Source organism: Gigantopelta aegis, chromosome 4 (genome assembly GCF_016097555.1).
Source record: "Gigantopelta aegis isolate Gae_Host chromosome 4, Gae_host_genome, whole genome shotgun sequence".
Classification (NCBI taxonomy): Eukaryota; Metazoa; Mollusca; class Gastropoda; order Neomphalida; family Peltospiridae; genus Gigantopelta; species Gigantopelta aegis.
This window is the reverse complement of record NC_054702.1, coordinates 78488890-78509747: the sequence shown is the minus strand read 5'-3', so window position 1 is coordinate 78509747 and position 20858 is coordinate 78488890. Positions and strand designations below refer to the sequence as shown.

General features: G+C 34.5%; 1 protein-coding gene across 2 annotated transcripts in view; it reads right to left on the bottom strand.

The window, feature by feature from the left end:
• The window catches only part of LOC121371157 (transport and Golgi organization protein 1 homolog), a 39280-nt gene extending 21211 nt beyond the window's left edge, over positions 1-18069 (bottom strand). The window contains exons 1-8 of one of the 2 annotated variants that reach the window (XM_041496833.1): positions 17948-18069; positions 12783-12916; positions 11668-11760; positions 10116-10215; positions 9430-9488; positions 8198-8570; positions 892-3303; positions 43-413 (exon numbers count right to left, since the gene is read on the bottom strand). In XM_041496833.1, coding sequence (XP_041352767.1) covers positions 43-413; positions 892-3303; positions 8198-8570; positions 9430-9488; positions 10116-10215; positions 11668-11760; positions 12783-12916; positions 17948-18065 — 3660 coding nt within the window. In that variant the 5' untranslated portion in view covers positions 18066-18069. The remainder of the gene's footprint in view (positions 1-42; positions 414-891; positions 3304-8197; positions 8571-9429; positions 9489-10115; positions 10216-11667; positions 11761-12782; positions 12917-17947) is intronic. The other variant, XM_041496834.1, reaches the window with a different exon arrangement.
• Positions 18070-20858: the final 2789 nt, after the last annotated feature.

The following is a 20858-nucleotide window of genomic DNA, read 5'->3' as shown; positions in this document are numbered from 1 at the left end:
ACTCTATGTAAGAATTAAAACAGTTTATAACTCTCTACTTACAAGCTGGATGAACACTCGAGTGTTTTCCTCCACCGTCTTCATGAAGTGTCCAGCAGCAGCTGGCTGGTCATCACTGAGGTTCTCATCGTTGATCTTCCTCGTCAGTAACGCATCCGTCTCGTACGCATCGGCCGTGCCGGACTGCCCACCAGCATCAGGTTCAGTCTGACCATCTGTTCCACCCGTCATGGGTTCCTGCTGTCCTGGGGATGTCGTTTCAAGTGGTGGAATGGGGATTTCTATGTTACCATCTGATGGTGGGATCACTGTGGAAGGATTGGTGGTGGTGGATTCATCCGAAGAAGAATCAGATTCTTTGTTGTCAGGCACAACTGTGTCACCTTGATGGTTGGCTTCCATCTTGGAATCTGCTGGAAGAAGTGTCAGAGTTTTAAGATGGAAATTCTTTTTTTATTATTTTATGTTACTTTGTAAAGATGTATAAATGTTAGTCCATTCATCAAGAAACTTTCAATATACAATGTAGTTTATGTTAGAAAATATATAGTTTAAAAGTTCTGATAATGTAGAACCTAAAGAGTTTCATAAACTAAACTAAATCAAGCTGTAGGACAAGTACTACAGACAATACTTTCTTTAAAATAATATATGTAAATGTTCATTCCATTACTGCTTTGAGCATCTTTGAAAACTGAATGAAACAAATCTGAAACTTCTAAACATTTAAATATGTAATAAATTTTACTGCCAATAACATTTAAATAAACCATTAATAGCAGAATACAAATTTAGATTTAACAGTATTCCACTAAATGTATTTATCAGGTCTGCGACCAGGAATAATTTAAGTATAATTAGTATAAGCATGTTATTTTAGATGTGCCTCACCTGTTTGTTCCGTATCTGTCTGAAGAGTTTCTTCTTGAACCTTGTTGATGTCTGGTTCATTCTGATTCGTTTCCTCCGCTTTACTTTCGGGATTTTGCTGCTTTACTTCATCTTGCTTTTGTTCCATTTTGAGATCCTCTTGTCTCATTCTTTCTTTTTGTTCTTGCTGCATTCTCTCTTGTTCTATTTTCAGCTCTTCTTGTCTCTTTCTCTCTTGTTCTATTTTCAGCTCTTCTTGTCTCTTTCTCTCTTGTTCTATTTTCAGCTCTTCTTGTCTCTTTTTTTCCTGTTCTATTTTCAGCTCTTCTTGTCTCACTCGTTCTTGTTGTTTTTTCAGTTCTTCCTGTCTTATTCTTTCTTGTTCTTTTTTCAGTTCTTCTTGTCTCATTCTTTCACGCTGCAGTTTGAGTTCTTGTTGCATTCTTTCCTGCTTCTGCTGCTGTTCTTTGTTTAGTCTTTGTTCTTGCCCTATCCTTTCCTGCTGATGCTGTGCAAACTGTTGCTGATGATGCACTTGTTGCTTGTGTTCGTGCAATTGCTGTAGGGCTTCTTGTGCCATATTCTTTACCTGCTGTTCTTGCTGATTTTTCATTTGTGGTTCTTGTGTTCTCACTTGCTGCTGCTCCTGATGTTGTCTATGTTGCACAGAATCTGCTGCTTGATTCTGTCTTTCCTTGTCCGCGTCAGACAATGGTGGCTGAGTGGGAGAACCTGACCCTACAGAAAGAGGCTTTCGGTTCAAGAAGTCATCACTTTTGTACATGTCCACCACAGGTTCGGTTGTAGGTTGGATTGAAAGTTCTGGCTGTTCTGGATTTTCACCAGAAGTATTAACCAGCCGTTCCGAGTCTACTGCTGATCCAGCAAAATGAAGGTTGTCTGCTGGTACCTTTGGTGTGCTCTCCACAATATTAGATGTTTGAAACAGATTCTGTGTTTCAGAAGGATTCAGCTGATTATCTTTATTGGCAGTTGCCCATTCCTGATAGTCATCATCATTGATTGGTATGGTGGTACCATCAATGACAGTTTCACTAACACGTATGATTTCTTGACTTGTATCCGTTGGAACTTGAGGAACAGATTCTTGTGAAGGCTGATTCTGGTCAAGACTCGGTGTTGTCTCCACAGATGATACAGACCCTTCATTGGTGACAATACTGCTATCCAAGCCAATTTTCTCTACAGCTAAAGGAGTAAAATGTATATCCACAGGTTTGGCAGTCAACTCAGCATACTCAGATTGTGAAGGAATGATTTTTACCCCTTCTTGTTCTAAGGGAGTATCAGGAATTTGCTCCTGAGGAGTTTTGTTGATTGCTTGGTCAGGAGAGATTTTTGCATCAGTCGGTTTCATTTCTACAACATCACCCTTGTTACCTTGATCCTCCATTGTGTTAATTTGCTCGTGTTCAGGTCTGACTTTACTGTCAAACCTCAAGTCAAGTTGGTCATTCAAGTCACCTCTAGGGTCTTTAAAACTACTTTTTTCATGCACTGGAATATCCTTATCATGTTTAGCTGCATCAGCTGCTGGAGGTTCACTCTGTTCAGAAGACTCCATACGTTTTCCATCCTCTTGTGGAGGAATCTCTCCAGGTGACTCCAGCTGGAGTTTAGTTTCTTCTTTTTTATTAGCATCAGATTTCTTTTCTAATAGTTCTGGTTCACCAAGTTTGACACTCCCTAATCTGTTTGGGTCCAAATTTTCTTTTTCTGCTGCTTGTTTTTCTTGTGACTGATCTGAATGAATATGTTTGTTTTGCTGCATGTTATCTATGCTTTCCTGCATAATATCTACATTTTGAGTTTTGTCCTGTGTGGACATGTCTCGAGGTGGTATATTTACTGGAGGAGCAAGCTGTTCTTTCTGAACTGGAGGAGAAGGTAATTTTGCTTGTTCATGTACCGAACCATCTTGTGGTGGTGGTGGTGGTGTCCGTTGGTCATTAGGTGATGCCGGTTTTTCTGCTAAACTCTCAAGTTGTTCTTTAGAGTCTGTTGATGACTGTTTGTCATTAATAATGCGTTGTGCTTCTTCATACTCCTTTATAATCTGTTCAACAGGAACCCTGTCAGGATCGTGTCCTGGAATTGACTCCTTCGACTTTGAATCTACTGAAGCAGCTTGTTCAGACTCTTGTTTCTGCTCTCTTTGTGGGTCAAAATGTAAAACATCATCCTGCTTCTTAACACCTTCACCTGCAGATGCTTCTACACTTTGGGCATGATCCTTATGATCTGGAATAGATCCTGAAGGGTGGTCATGAATATCTGCATGCTCCTGCTTTGCTTCCTTCTGAATATCTTCAGGTTCCTGTGATGGCTGCTTCTGTTCTGTGCCTTTTTCTTTCGTACTGGTTTCATCCTCTTTCTCACTTCCAAACTTACTGCTCAAGAACTGGTTTAAATCTAAAATGATCAAAAACAAACTCCAAAATTATTTACACTTAACATAATACAGTTCATCAACAGTAACTAAATAACAATTTATGTCTTAATTGTTAGCTGCATTGATATTTGTTAAAAATGTTCAACAAAGTTAAAAATCTAAATATTATAATCAAGCTTATATTTGTACATGGTAAAGGCAACAAAATATGATTGCATTATATAACAGTAGTACACACAATTACAAATATATGGAAATATATCTTAATTTTAAAAATTCTAAATTAAAGATATGCAATTAATAAAACCATTAACACATCATAAATCATCCATACTTTTTAACCTATCGCACCAAACATAAAAACATTATTCAGTATTAAATGGTTACATAACTTACACATGATCTACATGATCTACATGTGTATATTACATATGTTTGATGTGCATGTGTATGCAGATTTTAGACGTAATATGAAATTTCAGTCTGTTGTTTGTTAACTGGGAAATAAGATTAGCTTCATTTTAAGTTAAAATTAAAAACAATTTTCACTTGTATTATTAAAATTATTTAATAAAAAAGACCATTGATATTTATATATACATATTAAATGTGAATTGCAGTGATGCATGCACATACCAGGTAGACAGGAAATATAGTAGTTCAGGGGAAGAGAAAACATGCTTTTGTACAGTATTAATAGATATCATATCATATCATATCATGATATGTGATTATATACTAATAGTAAACTATCATAATCTTAAAACAGCAATGTTAGTACTTACAAGTTTAACAATAATAAGTCTATAATTTTTATGAAAATCTAGGAAGTTACATGTATGCAAAAATTTGCAACTATAGTAAAGATCTGTTTTTCTAAATATGAGAAAAAGTTATATAAGAAATATCTTGTGAACTAAAACAAACATTTTTTGTACAAGTTTACTATTTAACAGGCAAATTTCATCAAGATCATAACATATGAACAACAAAAGGAGAAATAAATTTATATACAGTTGAATCATGTTGGCTTGAGAAAGTGTTCAACCCATCGGGTAGTTCGGCCTAACCATTCGATCAACAAACTTTAAGTATAACTTGGGACATTCTTTTTGGTTCAAGTGTTGCAGTGTATTCGACCCTTCCAAGTTTGACCCAACGAGATTCTACTGTATATCTTTTTATTTTGGCCTCATGAATTCATTTAGTGGAGTAATACACATGTATGCACTGCCTGCTACTTTAACAGGTATAAAAATGACATATAATATCCATGTATGCACTGGACTGCTATTATCATTATAGAAGAAAAAAAGTAACACCTACATACCCATGATGTCTTGCTATTTTAACTATAATCTGCAAACTATGCAGTCTTGAAAAGTATGTTAATAAGCTTTTTGTGAAAGAAAGTGGACAGAATCAGTTTTCAGATAGTGTTAAAATCTGGAATTCTAAAAACAGTCAGGCATTTTCATCTCTTAAAAATTAAAAAAAAAAATCTAAACTCAGGAACCTAACTACATGCAACACATAGATCTACATTTTTTAACCTCTATGACAAATAAATATTTATAATTATGGGTCTGTCTGTTTTTATAAAGAAATATGCTAAGAAATGCAAGTTATTGTTAATACATGCCAATGCCAGTATTGCAACGAGTATTCCATCAAATATTAGGAAAAGTACCATGAGAATGAAAATAATCAAACAAAACAAAACTGTCATGCAGTCAGAGGTATCGTAAGTATTATAACAACTATGTCACCACTGTACTTGTATGCCATTATAGCAATCCTAATATCAGTAATCTTACTACGACTTAAGTTAGCAATTTTAATAATGCTTCATTTAAATAGAGGTATCGTAAGTATTATAACAACTATGTCACCACTGTACTTGTATGCCATTATAGCAATCCTAATATCAGTAATCTTACTACGACTTAAGTTAGCAATTTTAATAATGCTTCATTTAAATAGAGGTATCGTAAGTATTATAACAACTATGTCACCACTGTACTTGTATGCCATTATAGCAATCCTAATATCAGTAATCTTACTACGACTTAAGTTAGCAATTTTAATAATGCTTCATTTAAATAGAGGTATCGTAAGTATTATAACAACTATGTCACCACTGTACTTGTATGCCATTATAGCAATCCTAATATCAGTAATCTTACTACGACTTAAGTTAGCAATTTTAATAATGCTTCATTTAAATAGAGGTATCGTAAGTATTATAACAACTATGTCACCACTGTACTTGTATGCCATTATAGCAATCCTAATATCAGTAATCTTACTACGACTTAAGTTAGCAATTTTAATAATGCTTCATTTAAATAGAGGTATCGTAAGTATTATAACAACTATGTCACCACTGTACTTGTATGCCATTATAGCAATCCTAATATCAGTAATCTTACTACGACTTAAGTTAGCAATTTTAATAATGCTTCATTTAAATAAAATTAAACACAATTAAAAATATAATATTAATAATTCATCCTTTAGTAAAACAGATTTAGATGAACATCCCAGGGCTAACTGAGTGAACAGAATATTTCATCAAATTACCTATTATTAAACTTCAAAACTGGCAGATACCCAGTTACATGTATTTTGATTACATGATTATCTCATCTGTTATTTAGCTTATGATTTTGTTAAATTTGAATTAATTTTTCACACACTATCCCAAATTCTCACCTTATCTTAGCAGGACATATTTCCATTGGCCTGTTACTTAAAAAAAAAATATATATATTGCTCTAAAATGGTTAATTTTAATTTAGTGAAATAATTTCATTTAATACTTGATATTTAGTTAAAAAATAACTAGGTATCTGCCACTTTTGAAGTTTAAAAAAAATATAACAGCTGCCTATATTTTTGTTCATATTTCGATCCCTAATTTGAAAGCGGGAATTAAAAAATGAAATCTTTAACATCAAACCTGTTTATAGTAGGTGAAACACATAATGCCACAGAATTCATAATTTATTGTGTCAGTGATTGACACAAAGTACACAAAATATTCTGTACTTTTTCCCCCACATGAATATATATGTTAATTATAATGGATATTAGTATTAGGTAACTGGAGGTTAAAAACATAAAATAACATGCTTAATGTTACTAGGGGTGTACATGTCCTCAGTTTTTGTTTCTACCTGAAGTATCGTCGCGATTTATGTTCTCACTTGGTAAATCGTGAATACCAAATAAATCCTGAGCAAGGCCTCTTAATGACAAATAGGGATCATCCGCTGAAATAAATGTTATTTATAGTACTCACGGTAAACCCATTCACCTTTAGATCTTGATCCAATGACCAAAAATACAAATATATTTAATGTATGATGGATAATTGTCTAGTTTAAAATCTTGACAAGCAAACAGAACTACAGTAAATTAAAATTAACTGCAGTACAAAATGTAAATTTAAGAGCAAGGCAAACACCAATCATTTCATTTGAACCTGATTAATGTGTGATCATAAGTATCTAAAAAGCAAAATGATTGATAAAAGAAAACTAAAACTAAACATATGCACTGAATTAAAAAAAAACCCACCCTATTTTAAGATGAAAAAACTAATCATAAGTATCTAATGGAATTTTTTTAAGTACTATTTAAAAAAATATATATTTTTACAAAATTACTATATAAGTATAGTAAAAAATATTTAGAAAAAGTTGTTGGAATGTACATGTAGTTGTTTCTGTTCCTATGAAATTCCACACATCATCTGGACAGCTGCTTCAATTATTAAAATTGATACTGACAATCAATATTAAATTCTATGATTCTTGGCACCCAGCAGTGAAATATATGTCTTAGAACAAATGTGTTTGAAGCCAAGCCATAAATGACGATCTAAACATTTTAATATATTCAGTTGTGTGATAAACAACAGATTTTTATTTTAGTAAGTAACAGTGAAAATATCAGTAACATTAAAAAGCCCAAACAATTTATATAAAATCTGAAACCTCTAAAATAAGAAAAGATGCGAGATGAAAGGGAAAAATAGGAAAGCTGAAATGGAATTTTGAAGGCAAAACTGAAAAAACTGAACTTACCACTTACCATACCGAACAAGCTGTCAGTGTAAGATAATGACTGAACATCTGAAGTATAGCAAACGTGAAGTACAGGAATCGACTGGTCTTTACCTGACATATCGTTGTGATTAATGGCCAAACCAGTGGTTACAAAAATCTTATCTTGTTTTCAGTGTATGTATTAGGCTGCATTTTTCACATGGGTCAATTTATTATAAAGAAACTCCTTTACCAACTGTATATCAACAATGCAGAATAATTTATATGTTACCTATCAGTCTAAACTAGCAATAGGTCAGAAACACATTTCTAGAATTGCATTAATTTTGTATTTTGTCTCCTGAATTAATATTCATTACACATCAGTTTTTCTTACTTAAAAATCAGTAGTGTTTATTTGTGGGTTTTTTCAATTATGAAAACAATCAACAATCATGAATACAAAAAGGTGAAATTACTTTTGTGTTGAAAATTAACTGGATTGTCTCATTAATTTGGATTTCTGATGGACTACAAACAAAAGTATTTAGGAAGGATTATCTAGAACATATTAACACTGAACTGGATTTAAAAAAAAAGTATGAGTTGTCATGGATGATTATACTTAGTACAAACTGTTACCTCATTAAACTATATTCTCTTAGTAAGTAGGTTTTTTTTTTTTTTTTTTTTTTTTTTTTTTACTGTTTATGACTTAATAAAAAAAATAAAAGAGAAAAACAAGAAGGAAAGATTAAGCTAGATATATAAGAAGAAAACTCAAATAAACACCAGTAGAAACAAATTTAAAATTAAAATAATAAATTAAAGCTTTGTTACAATACACATGGACAAAAATTACCTTTTTCTTTAGGTTCTGTATCATCAGGCATTTCAGTGTCATCTTCCTTTACATCACTTTCTTTTACAGTTGTTTTTTCCTCATTAACCTCATTGTTATAGTCCACTTCAGTTTCATCTACTACTTCAGTCGTATGTTTTAAAGTGGAGTCTGTTTTGTCTGGTTCTCCTTCGACAGGCTTTGACTGGTAGTCTTGTTTTTCTGCGTCTCCTGTCCTGGGAACAGACTGGTGGTCTTTCACTTCTGGTTTGTCCTGTCTAGCCTGTTGAGGCTCCGACTGACTGCCTGGTTGAGCATCTACAATGTGATCCTTGTCAGCCGATTCAGCTACCTCAGTATCATCGGGTATTTCAGTTTCGTCAACTGGTTTTGCCTAGAAATTAATTTTTAAAATCTATTAACACAGGGCTTCTAGATTATGGTAGCCCCACTCCCATGGCTAGTGATATTCAATGTTGGGCTAGTAAATAACTACTATTGCCATGCCCGATGGCTAGTGAAAACAAAGTGTCAAATGCTGCAGTTAGGTCTATTTTGTAAATATATATATCCTGCCCCTATAATCACCATCACTTGTTAGTGTTTTTAAGCTCTATTTCCCTGTTTAGGTGTCATATCCGATTATTACTATTAATTAGTAAAATTACATTAAGTTAAAGTAAAGTAGGGCTAGTGAATTTATCATCATAAACTATTAGCATCTGGTATGGCCTCGTTGAATCTGCTAAACAGTTTAGGCTTGTTAACATTTCCTTCTTTACAGTAGTTAAAATACTAAGCTAAAATCTTTTCAGAATACACAAATTCCGATTTTGAGGAATTTCTAATCCAGTGATTTGTTTACAAAACAGAGGTCAGGATAGAACTCCTCCTGTACTAGCTAGTCACACTGTAAAATTGTTGAAACTGAAAGACTAGCAGACATAGTTATTAAATGGTGCAGAAATTTACATTTTACCTCTCTTATTTGTCAATCAATGTTTAAAAATGGCACTGCAGCATGAACAACAGTATTTGTTTAAATAGGACAATAATGCTCAAACATTTTTGTTTTTGAAAGGATGAATGGATTGTAATAAAACGATAAATAAACTAGTGATGAGAGTACAAATAATTTTTTTTTAGCAAAATGAGGCAAATTTAGCTTTGATAACTACAGAACAAATGACCATGTTTCTAAATCAGTCAAATATCACCAAGGTCACATCTTGTAAATCACTGAGTGTGCTTACCAGTGGCTCTTCAATCTGGATGTTTTCTGTATTTTTCACATTATTCTTGGCACGGTCTTCTGAAAAAAACATGTTAGTGATAACTTTTGGAAAAATCATATTGCATAAAAAGTTGGTAAACAAGATTCCAAACTATCAAGTTGAGGTCCAAAAAGAAAGGAATATCGACACATGTTTTAGTGAGTAAAATAAAAATGATTTTGTTTAACTGGAAATTAAAGTAAACCTTAAAGAAAACTAGAAGCTATCGAGCTTAGGGCTGGTAGGTAATGAGACTGTGTCCCACCTGAGGCAATGGTGCATGTTTCATTCCAATACTGGCTCCAACCAGGAGCGAGTGTACCACTAAGCTTAATGGGCAGATGCAAGGCCACAAACAGTTTTACCCACTTCACAAATCTGTCTATGGGTTGGTCTCCCGAGTGTACGATCCCAATGAGGAATGATTTCCCAGCAGGTACTGCAGATTCTGGGCTCAGGTGATATGAAGATAGCTCAACTAACAGCAAGCATGTAGCATGGTCCTGTCAAGCAATCCCATACAAAAAGGGAAATACTTCAAAGTTAAGTGTGCTTGCCTTTGCTAAATGTTTGTAGCATCTTTACAATATAATTAGTAATAAAAGGTTTTTCTAAAGGGTGCTCTCCTGTAGGCATCACACCGAACAACATTATCTGTATATTACCATTGACAGTATCAATATCTGTATCGTCAGTGTCATCCAGATCAGTCTCATCTCGGCGTTCCTCAGAAATTTTGGCAAGTTTTGAGGCAATGTCATTTTTCTAAACAAAAACAAACATGTCATGAATATAGACTTTAAATGACTACTGAAACATGAAAACCATCATAGCAAAACTGTGTTTTTTGGTACAAGTATATATATATATATATATATATGTGTGTGCGACCATGCTATGTGAGTCAAGGAAGTGTTCCAAAAAATATGGTTCAAATTAGTTTTGGAGAAGTCAAAGAAATAACAGGAAAAAAAAAGCATTTCTCTATGTACAGCCGTGTCCGGTGTATCGGTGCATCCGGCGCACTTCATATTTTGCTTAAGTATGCTTAAGAAGTTGTCATGTTGTCAGTGTTTTTAACAAATTAAAGTTCAATTCCTTTTTCAATGGTTAATCAAGTATCAACATATTTATTGTTAAGGATGCAATTAAAAATTATTAGAATTATCAATAATTATATCATAATTTCAAAATAAATCAACCTTATTAATATTAAGAATGTTAAAACCAGTCTAAAACACCTTTCTCGCATTTTTAAAATTATAGTAAACGGTATAATTATTTATTTCGGTTATTTTAATTTAAACTGAAATGGAAAACACAGACAAATGCAAATAAAACGAAAGTTTTACACTTTAATTGACAGTCATTCCAGTTCACAACTGCCACATTGTTACAAAAAAATAAAAGCGAAATAAGATCCATATATGTGCACAATCTACCCAAGGTAAAAAAATCCATGTAGGCATCTTAGCCATGCATGACAATGAACATGTATGCATCTGCAGTACTGTGCCACTCAAGAAAACAATTCCAAAACTAATCGTGAGATGGGTCATGTGTGATTGTTCATTTTCATAGTAATCTTTTTAACAAGACAAAACAAAAAAGGCTTAAAATAATCCTGGGACAATAGTGTAATGTTTATGGGATACAAAATGAGGTCATGGGCGGTCTATAAATAGCGGAATCACCTATCCACATCTACTGTGCCGAATCATCGGACATGCAAATCGTTTCGGATACAAGGGGGTGCCTACATTTATGTACAATTTTAAAATGTTTATTTACTACAGACATAAAACAATTTATAGTGTATTTCAGATTATGCACTGCTTCACTGGTGAGAGACATTTTATTAAGTAAATCACAGGGTTCACATAAAAAATGGTGTTTGAATGCTTAGGTGTGCCGATACACCGGACAACACTACTTTTAACTATAAAAAACTTCATCTCATCCACATGGACAAACTGAGGATCACATATTAATGACATTAACAAATTACTATTCTGGAAATAGAGACCACTGAGACGTCAAATTCACAAATTTGTTGTTCCATGAGCCAAGGAAGCTTTCTACAAAAAAAAATTGGAACTGGTTAAGTAGTTTTGAAGATGAAAATGTTTATCGATTTAATATTAAGTTTATTTTTATTATCACAATGACAGATGGAAGCGGGGTGTTATAGATTTAATATTGTTATTATTTTATAACCTGTGTTGCAACAACGAATTCTGGTTCCTCATCCTCCACGTCATACTCTCGCACGTACACTTTAGGAAAATAGCCTGTTCTTCCATCAAATGTCTATTAAAAACATAAAAAACACACACAAAAACATGTTTCATTGAAAATGAATTAATGCTGTTACATACTGTAGGCCTATATACTCACCTAGTCGAGTTTTTAGCATCAAAATATTTTTTACAATGAGGGCTGAGTCAAAGAAAAAAGTAAAAAGACTGACACACGTTTTATGATGTGGTACATACATACAATAACGAGGATCAACATGCATGTCATAGAATCATCAAAGACCTTTGTAACCAGTGCTTAACAGTCGTCTGTTAAAGGATGTATATCTAGTATGTATTGTCCTCTAAAAAGGAAGGTGCACATAAATGTTTTGACTGAAAAAAACAACAAAACCTACATATTTGTGGCAGGGCACAAAATTTTACCTGAACCATCATTCTGTTTGTGTAATGGTTCCGCAACTTTAAATTAGAATGAACCAACAATGAGTTACGTGGTGATCCATTATACATTCCGAAGGTCACTAACAATACCTAAACACACGAGGGTAATAATCTCTTAATCATATAATCTCAAGCTAATATAACAAGTTTCTGTAAAATCAGCCATTAATTGATATTAAAATGATATCTGAATATGTGACAGTATCTTTTTGAATTAGAAAAAGGTATTATTAATTTAATAAAATATGCCTTTTATATCTTTTGCCATTCATTTATTAAAGCAAGCACATAAATTACATTAATGTTTATTTCAATTAATTTTTGTGTATTTTTAATGAAAAACAAGTGCCACGAAAATGGTGAAAATGCCTCAAAAGTCTAACATGCCTTGCCTAATTTCTAGGGAAATCACTAATATTATATTATATAAATTCTGGAGTGTTGCCATATTGACATGCTTACATGTCAAAATATGATTAATTTACATCAAATTTGCAAATTTATCAGATTCTGAAGGTATATGATATGAAAAATATCAAACTGTTACTTTATAGGATACACTATCTATAATATAATAAAATTCTTACCATAGTATGACTAAATCTGACGAAGACTCACTTAGAGACTTACCTCACCTCCCCACAGGTCGAGCCGTAGCCCAGCCTCCTTACTCTTTACTTTAATTTTTTCTCCTACTTCAAAGGACAGAAAGATAGGATCATTCTTTGAATGCTTTACAACAGCCTGGGCATATGAAATGATGTCTGAAAAAAATAAATTCCAAAACTTAATACTTTATATTGTATCAGAGTATGTCAGCCCTCAAAATAAGACGACCTTGTGAGTTACGTAATATCCCTCCCCTTAAAAGTTTTGTAATGCACTCCTGAGACACAACCCATAGGATGTTAAATAATTTTGCTGTTCATTGAGTTTTATTGCTCAGGTAATTTTGTACATTTGATTTTGTATCATTATATGATTATATACAGCTAAATTTGCAACAAGAATAATAAAAAAAAATAATTAGTATTTAGTATATTGTGATAATAACTTTTTCCTGTTCTATGACCAGTGACAATTTACAATATATGTATGTCTGAGGCATATTTGTGTCAAATGACAGTTCAATGATGATTTCAAAGAATAGAACAAATTTATTTGTCTTAAAACTGATCTAACATATATACATAAAACATTTTATTAAACTTGATGTTTGATGAAAAATATATTAGGTAATATGATTTTCACAAGAAAGTATCGAAGATAACTCATGTAATATGCATTCAGCAATTACCACTTTGTAAATAAAATTGGTTACGTTATTTGTGGCTTTCTTACATCCTAAAGATTCTGAATACTTAGTAATACTAAGTAACTAATGTATTGTTTAACTTCTCCACACCAAAGATATTAATTGTTAGCGTGGGTATCAGAGGTTTCACCCCAGTTTGACATAAGAAATGACATCCTGGACACTTCATCGGACATATCACAAAGATCATTTACTGTGCTGACCACTAACAGGTACTGAACAGTAAGTTTGCATTTTTTTAATTATCTTGAGTGTTATGTTGTCAATACGGTGCCATTTTCTATGCTGTGACAAAGGGGCAATAAAAGAAGCTTATCGTACATACATTGCATTATTGACAGTAATTTACCAAATATTGAGAAAGAGAATACAAGATTTTGAAGAAACTATTAAATGTGTATTATTAAAAAAAATCTCCATTACATTTAACCCCTGCAGTATATAAATATTAAGTAAAGTAGGGCTAGTGAATTTTTAATCGTAACTAGTCAATTTTTAAAATCACTGATTCCATGGCTAGTGGATTTTGTAAAAATTCTAGAAGCGCTGCATAGGTATCAAATTGTAAAGTTTGAGTCCTGTATCCGTATGGCAGACTTTATGATCACAGAGGTACGAGGTACTGACACCTGAGCAGGACCAGTTGAAAAGTGGCACAAATAGTGTATTCACCATTTCTATTACTGAGTATGGATGGAGAAAAACAACAACCAAGGGGCACGCAACTGACCAATTTTATGAAATATGGAATTGGTTCAGGTGTTTTGAGAATCAAAATGCACATCAGTCGATTAAAGTTGACAAAAAACCAGTAATAGAAACACTGCCCACAAAAACAGAATATGTTCCAATAATAAAAACTGACAGGTGTTTTGGAATAACAAGAATAACAGAAATAGGATTGACAAACATACATGTACATTTGAAAAAATAAGTTTGGTCTCAAAGATCGAGAATCAGTCAAACGTTTTGAAGAAACTGACATGGTGGTTGTCTTAAACCCCAGAAGTGGAAGAGGTCCTTAACTGTTTTCGAAAGTGCATGGTGGAAGGCTGTATCCAGTGTTTCCAGTGGTCTATGTCCTGGGGTGCCGATTCCACTAGGCACAAGCTGTTAATTGGAAAGTCAGCGAACTGGGATTGCAGGTACAAATATCTTTAATTATGATATTGTCAATAACCATATTAATTTAGTTATTTGCTACTTTTTATTTTTCTAAGCTTTGCAACAAAACTAAATTAATATATTATTTTTTATCTGAATACAGATTCAATGACCACAACAGTCACTGAACCAGAGATTCTAGAGTTTGTTAATAAACTCAATGAACAACACCCCCAAAGTAAGCTTACACTGGATTTGAGCAAACATCTGTAACATTCCTAGATGTGAAAGTGATTTCTGAAGGGAAGGTCCTACACACTGATCTACACAGCAAAGAAACGGTTTCTCATAAATATCTTTCCCAAACTAGTTGTCACCCAAGCATGTTTTCAATTCCACTGCTTACAGTGGTGCTATCAGAATCCATCGCACATGAGGTATACCTGAATGGGAAAGACTGCACCTTGTAGAATTGACCGATTATTTGGTAACTTGTCAAAGTATAACATATATTTTGAAAAGTCACTAGCCACAGGGCTAGTAGGTTTGTGAAAACCACTAGCCCATCAAGATAAAGCACTAGCCCAAATTCCTGATCAATTATAACTGGATTTTTATATAATTTTTTGTAACATTACACATCTACGAATATAACAGTAAAATAAAACAAACACTTAAATCATGTTGTAACTTTCAGTTTTTTGTCATGTCATACATTTGGTCTTTTGTCAAGTGATCCATCGTCATTGTCCCATTTTCGCTTTTGCCCTCCCCTGGGGAATAATAATTGAGCAAACTCATGGCTGGTATCTAAACCCACTATCAAAGTAATTAAATTTAAATAAGGGTATGACAGTATGACACATGGTAACAGATGATTCCGGGTATTTGGTAGTGTGTTATAAATTTAGTGCCTACTATTTAGGTCGCCAGGAACGGTGATGCCAATTGCTCAAATACAGGGCATTATCCCGTGTCAGATCGATATCAAAGAATATAACGGTGACATCTAATCTGTTGCTAATTGATGAACAAAAAAGGTATTATCTTGTATCGGCAGCTGTGACGCATTATCCAAACCACTACACATAACAGGTCAACCCGAGTCATTGCATGTGCGGTTACCATTAAAGTAAATTGTTTTCCTGATTGCCGATAGCCACATGTAAGCGAAGTGTTAAATTAGAAAACAACAGGTAAATAAAACAAACACTGAAATTCAAAGCATGACTGGGGTTTACTAGATTGAGATTAACCTGTCGTTGCGATTGGTGATTTCCAAGTTCTTAGCCTAAGACATATGTGCGAGATTAACTACCATGTGACGTGTCCAACCAATCAAAACATGCATGTCATTAGACTTAGTTCCTGTGCCAGAAACGTGAAAGGGAAAAGTAAACAATGCATGCTGTAACTGCGACGATGTAGAGATAGCATGTTACTGCAGTTTGCAGACCTAGTTCAAGTGGATTATTATTATATACTGATTGTGTTGTTGATATTATTTGATGACAAATGTCACAATCAAATTTATTAAACGAAATTTCAGCCGAGAGAAAAAAAACTAAACAAAAACATGATCGATGGTTTGTGCTATCCTGCCTGTGGGAAGTGCAAATAAAAGATCCCTTGCCGCTATGGGCTAGTGGTTTTGCATTTCTCACTAGCCCGAACTTAAAAACCACTAGCCACGGCGTCCGGCTAGCGGATTTGTTGAACTCTGATATATATATATATATATAAAAATGATAAAAGAAAACAAGTATATATGTATTTAAAATTCAATTTAAAGAAATAACTATCCTTTTACATGTTTCAATCTTATCTTCAGATATACATTTACACCTGAATAAAAAAAAAATTAAAATTAACCCCCGACTCACATCCCAACTATTTTTTGCTCTACTGCGATTAAATTAGGTGATGACCTAGGTGATTGAAATCTACAAGTAAGCCTATGGCAAAATACGGTAGTCGTACACCTAAATCTAGCGGGGTTTTTTTTATAGCAAAATTGCAACAAGTGATTCTGTGTAGCTTAATTTTCATACAATAAACTTCCTGGCTACTGTCCTACTGTGCTGTTGTTAATATTCTGGTCCCATTCAGATTTTGAAAAACAAAATCACACAACAGACATAAAATTTCGACTTGTTTATTGGACAGTGGTTTTACTTTGGCACCAGACTAGTCACAGTATCTGTGAGTAATCAAGAAACGGCCTATAAACGGGAAAGAGTTTCTGCGCATGTATGATCATAATGTATGATGAAATAATGTTTTACCTTGTTAAATATTTATTATCATAATCAACAAATTCTAATACCAGTTTCTGTAGTGAAGAGATTAAATACATGTCATACAACTCATGTACCGGCCTCAGTGGCATCGTGGTTAGGCCATCGGTCTACAGCCTGGTAGGTACTGGATTTGGATCCCAGTCGAGGCATGGGATTTTTAATCCAGATACCGACTCCAAACCCTGAGTGAGTGCTCCGCAAGGCTCAATGGTTAGGTGTAAACCACTTGCACCGACCAGTGATCCATAACTGATTCAACAAAGGCCATGGTTTGTGCTATCCTGCCTGTGGGAAGCACAAATAAACGATCCCTTGCCGCTAATCGGAAAGAGTAGCCCATGTAGTGGCGACAGCAGGTTTCCTCTCAAAATCTGTGTGGTCCGTAACCATATGTCTCACACCATATAACCGTAAATAAAATGTGACGAGTGCGTCGTTAAATAAAACATTTCTTTCTTTTTTCAGTCTAATGTTGACATTCTTCAGATACACCTGTAAACCGGGCTATGGAAATTGGTTTCTCAAAGCGATGAGTGTCGCACAGTCTACTGTTAGGGTTAAGGTTAGTGATAGTATTAGCATGCATGCTGGAACGCTCAGAAGTCTTTCCGCCCTTTCTACGTCCCTCCTGACTAATGTAAAGCTAGCCCGAGTACTCTGAATGTAAGAGAGCTAGACGGACATTTGGACATAAATACAGTCAGAGATCAAGCTATGTATTTTTTTGGCAATTCCAGACAACCAAAAAGTTGGCAAAGATTTCCGCTCTAATACCACAACAATCCTATGTGACTATGTCCGTCTAGCTCTCTTACAGTTAAGAGTACTCGGGCTAATGTAAAGCATGCATGTGCCCGCTGTATAACTCATTGCAGGTGACTACAATCAACCTTGACTACGATTCATTCGTGGAACGAGCCCCTGGACCATACCACGCTATGTCACGTACGTCGATAGAATGATAAAACCATCTATGATCTAAGCCATCTTGAGACTTGAGAGCTTGAAAAATTTGAAAGGTTAATGCTATGAAGATACAACTCCGTATGTTTATTAAGAAAACTTTATTTTGTTACCTTCACAGTCTTCATCAGAACACTTTCTCAGATTTGATATATGTGAACTGGATATGACATTGGCAGGCAATAACACAAGCAAGATAAAAAAGATTGACGACACCATGAAGGCTGCCATGTTACTACTCCGCAGTTGGTACACGTCATCTTTCGATTTTATTTCCTTAAAATTGTAGTATATTCTCATTTAATATACAAACAATAACTATGTGTTTAGATAATAATTTTATTTTTGTATATGCAATAATACAAATTAAAAAACCCACTTTCGCAGCAAATGTTTTAAAATAAAATCGAAACACCTGGATCGACATCGAGCCAATTACGTACGTAACTTAAGCAATGTTACGTTTACACTTTTAACTTTATAAAACGACAAAACACAGTATGACCAGTATGAAATAGAACCAGCCTCGGTGGTGTTTTCATAAAGCCGTCTGACTATAAGTTGCTAGGTACTGGGATCGCTCCCACCCAGAGCAAGCTTTAGGCCTAACGGTTCCATGCATAGCCATTCCACTAATGCGATCCTGGGCCATACTTATTCTGGTCCACACTTTGAACAGGTGTATAATACAAGTTGTAGAAGCAATGACAAAGAGATTTACGTGCACATTCAGAGCAAACTGTTGTAGCACACGCCTATCCTGGCCACAGGGACCGGCCTTGGCCGGTTCCCTCTGTCCAGGACAGGATTAGTTGTAGAAGCATCTCTCGGGGCTTTTTATGTACCCTCTGTGTGCTTTTTTACCCCGAGCTGAAGGCGAGGTGGTAAAAGAGCACACTGAGGCGGAGGGTGGTAAAAGAGCACACTGAGGCGGAGGGTGGTAAAAGAGCACACTGAGGCGGAGGGTACATAAAAAGCCATATACCCCGAGAGATGCTTCTACAACGAATTTATCTTGCCGATATGTTAAACCATATAGCCAAATAATCAAAATAACGCCAGACAATAATTGTTAACAATTTATTAACGGAGCCGTACCACTTGCCAGTGACGAAACATAGTTCCATCGATAAACGAGTTTTTAACTTCAAATGTTTGTAATACGAAATTGTCTGAAACAGATATGAATATATAATTTTTTTTTTAAACCCGACCAAAAAACAACTTTGTTAAAATCAGAAATGTATGTAGTAAAAACAAAAATATAAAAAAAACACACCCCAAAAAACAACCAACCAACTGTTGCTAATCGCGCATTGATACAATAATACCACGACCGTAATTAGGTGGCCGAGTTTAACATTGCAGCTTTTAAAAGTATTGAAATAGTGTATTTTATAGTAAAAATAAAATTAATTATGTATACTTGATTGATTATCAATGTTATTTATAATCTAATTATTGCTTTAGCATTAACTGGGGTAGCTGGAAACTGTTGGAAATTACAGAGAATTTGGCTTCGCCCACAGGGGTATAAAGGATTTGTCCAACGGCAAACAACCAATGAGATTAAAGAATTTTACATGAAGGCGAGATAACATACTTTATCTCATTACATATCATTTTATATCATTACACCCGTCACTCAACGGCCTCAAAAACCGTGGTCTAGCTAGACAAATCTCTCGGAAAAGGATGATATAACTATAACATGTAAAAAATGCTATGAAACATAAGCGTACGTTACAGGGCAGGGGTCAACTGGCCCCCTAGTGTTGGTACAAAACCTCAAATTCGGGCTAAAATTATACTGATATTCGGGCAAAAGGTTCTAACCTAAGACCTTTTTGCTATGTATTTCCATTATTCTACCCTCAAAATTAGTTGTATTCCATGTAAAATTGCATAGTGATTCGTTTGCAACCTTGTATAGCTCTTTGGTAGTAATGCTAACATGAATAAATGTTGCTATCTAGATTCGGACATTTTTGTTTAATTCAGGCAAAAGCCAGCCTGCCCCCGTACAAAATGGGAACTCGTACGCCTATGCTATAAACTGTAGGCTTTATTGTTTCTCCAATGACATCTTCTGATCGACGCTACAGTGAACGCCTTGTCTGTTCCCGGACATTCCATGCACTTGAAGTAATATAATTCCGCCACTGACTCTTAGTTACATGTCTCATCGGCATTTGCCCCGGGGTGCTCATAAATAAACCACATGTACATAATGCCAAGCGCTTGTATTAAGACTTAAGGACACCACAAGCGTGGCATACATCTATTTGTAGTAATATAGATTCAGTCCGAGTCTGGCTGTGTATATATACTATATGAAATAAAACGTCACAAATGTGTAAACGTACACTTCTAAACAGTAAAATATAGCCTGAATCTGATTGGAATCAGATCACTTGATCTATTTAAATAGATACCAACTGGGAGAAATTTCACAAACATCTTTTGCGACTAGTAGTTGTAGTCCAAATTTCAGTTACTTATTAGCGTCCTACTGAAACAGATGTCTCTGTAAAGTACAACGATGTAATTTGGGATTGAATGTCAGTAAGCTGACACTATGTGTGAGGGGTTTTGTTACACTCTTTCCCGTTAGTGTTGGTGCAGTCCTTTATTTCTTTCCATCAGTATATAAACAGCTAGAGCTCATGGAAACTCGTGAGACGAGAAGTCAATAAACGTCACCATGTTGTTAACCATCTTATGCAGCTCCCAGCTGTTTTACCAATACTTGGCCAAACCGAGCATGTCCTCCTCCCAACCCTAATATTACTATGATAATGCTATGACAGGCAAGAAAAGAACTGTTTGTTTAATAACACTTCATGACCAGCATATTATGACACTTCATGATCGGCATATTTAATCCTACAGCGAGAGAGAGAGAGAGAGAGAGAGAGAGAGAGAGAGAGAGAGAGAGAGAGAGAGAGAGAGAGAGAGAGAGAGAGAGAGAGAGAGAGCTTTTCTTTTGTCCCCACATAAGCTACTAGTACTTATATCGGAGCA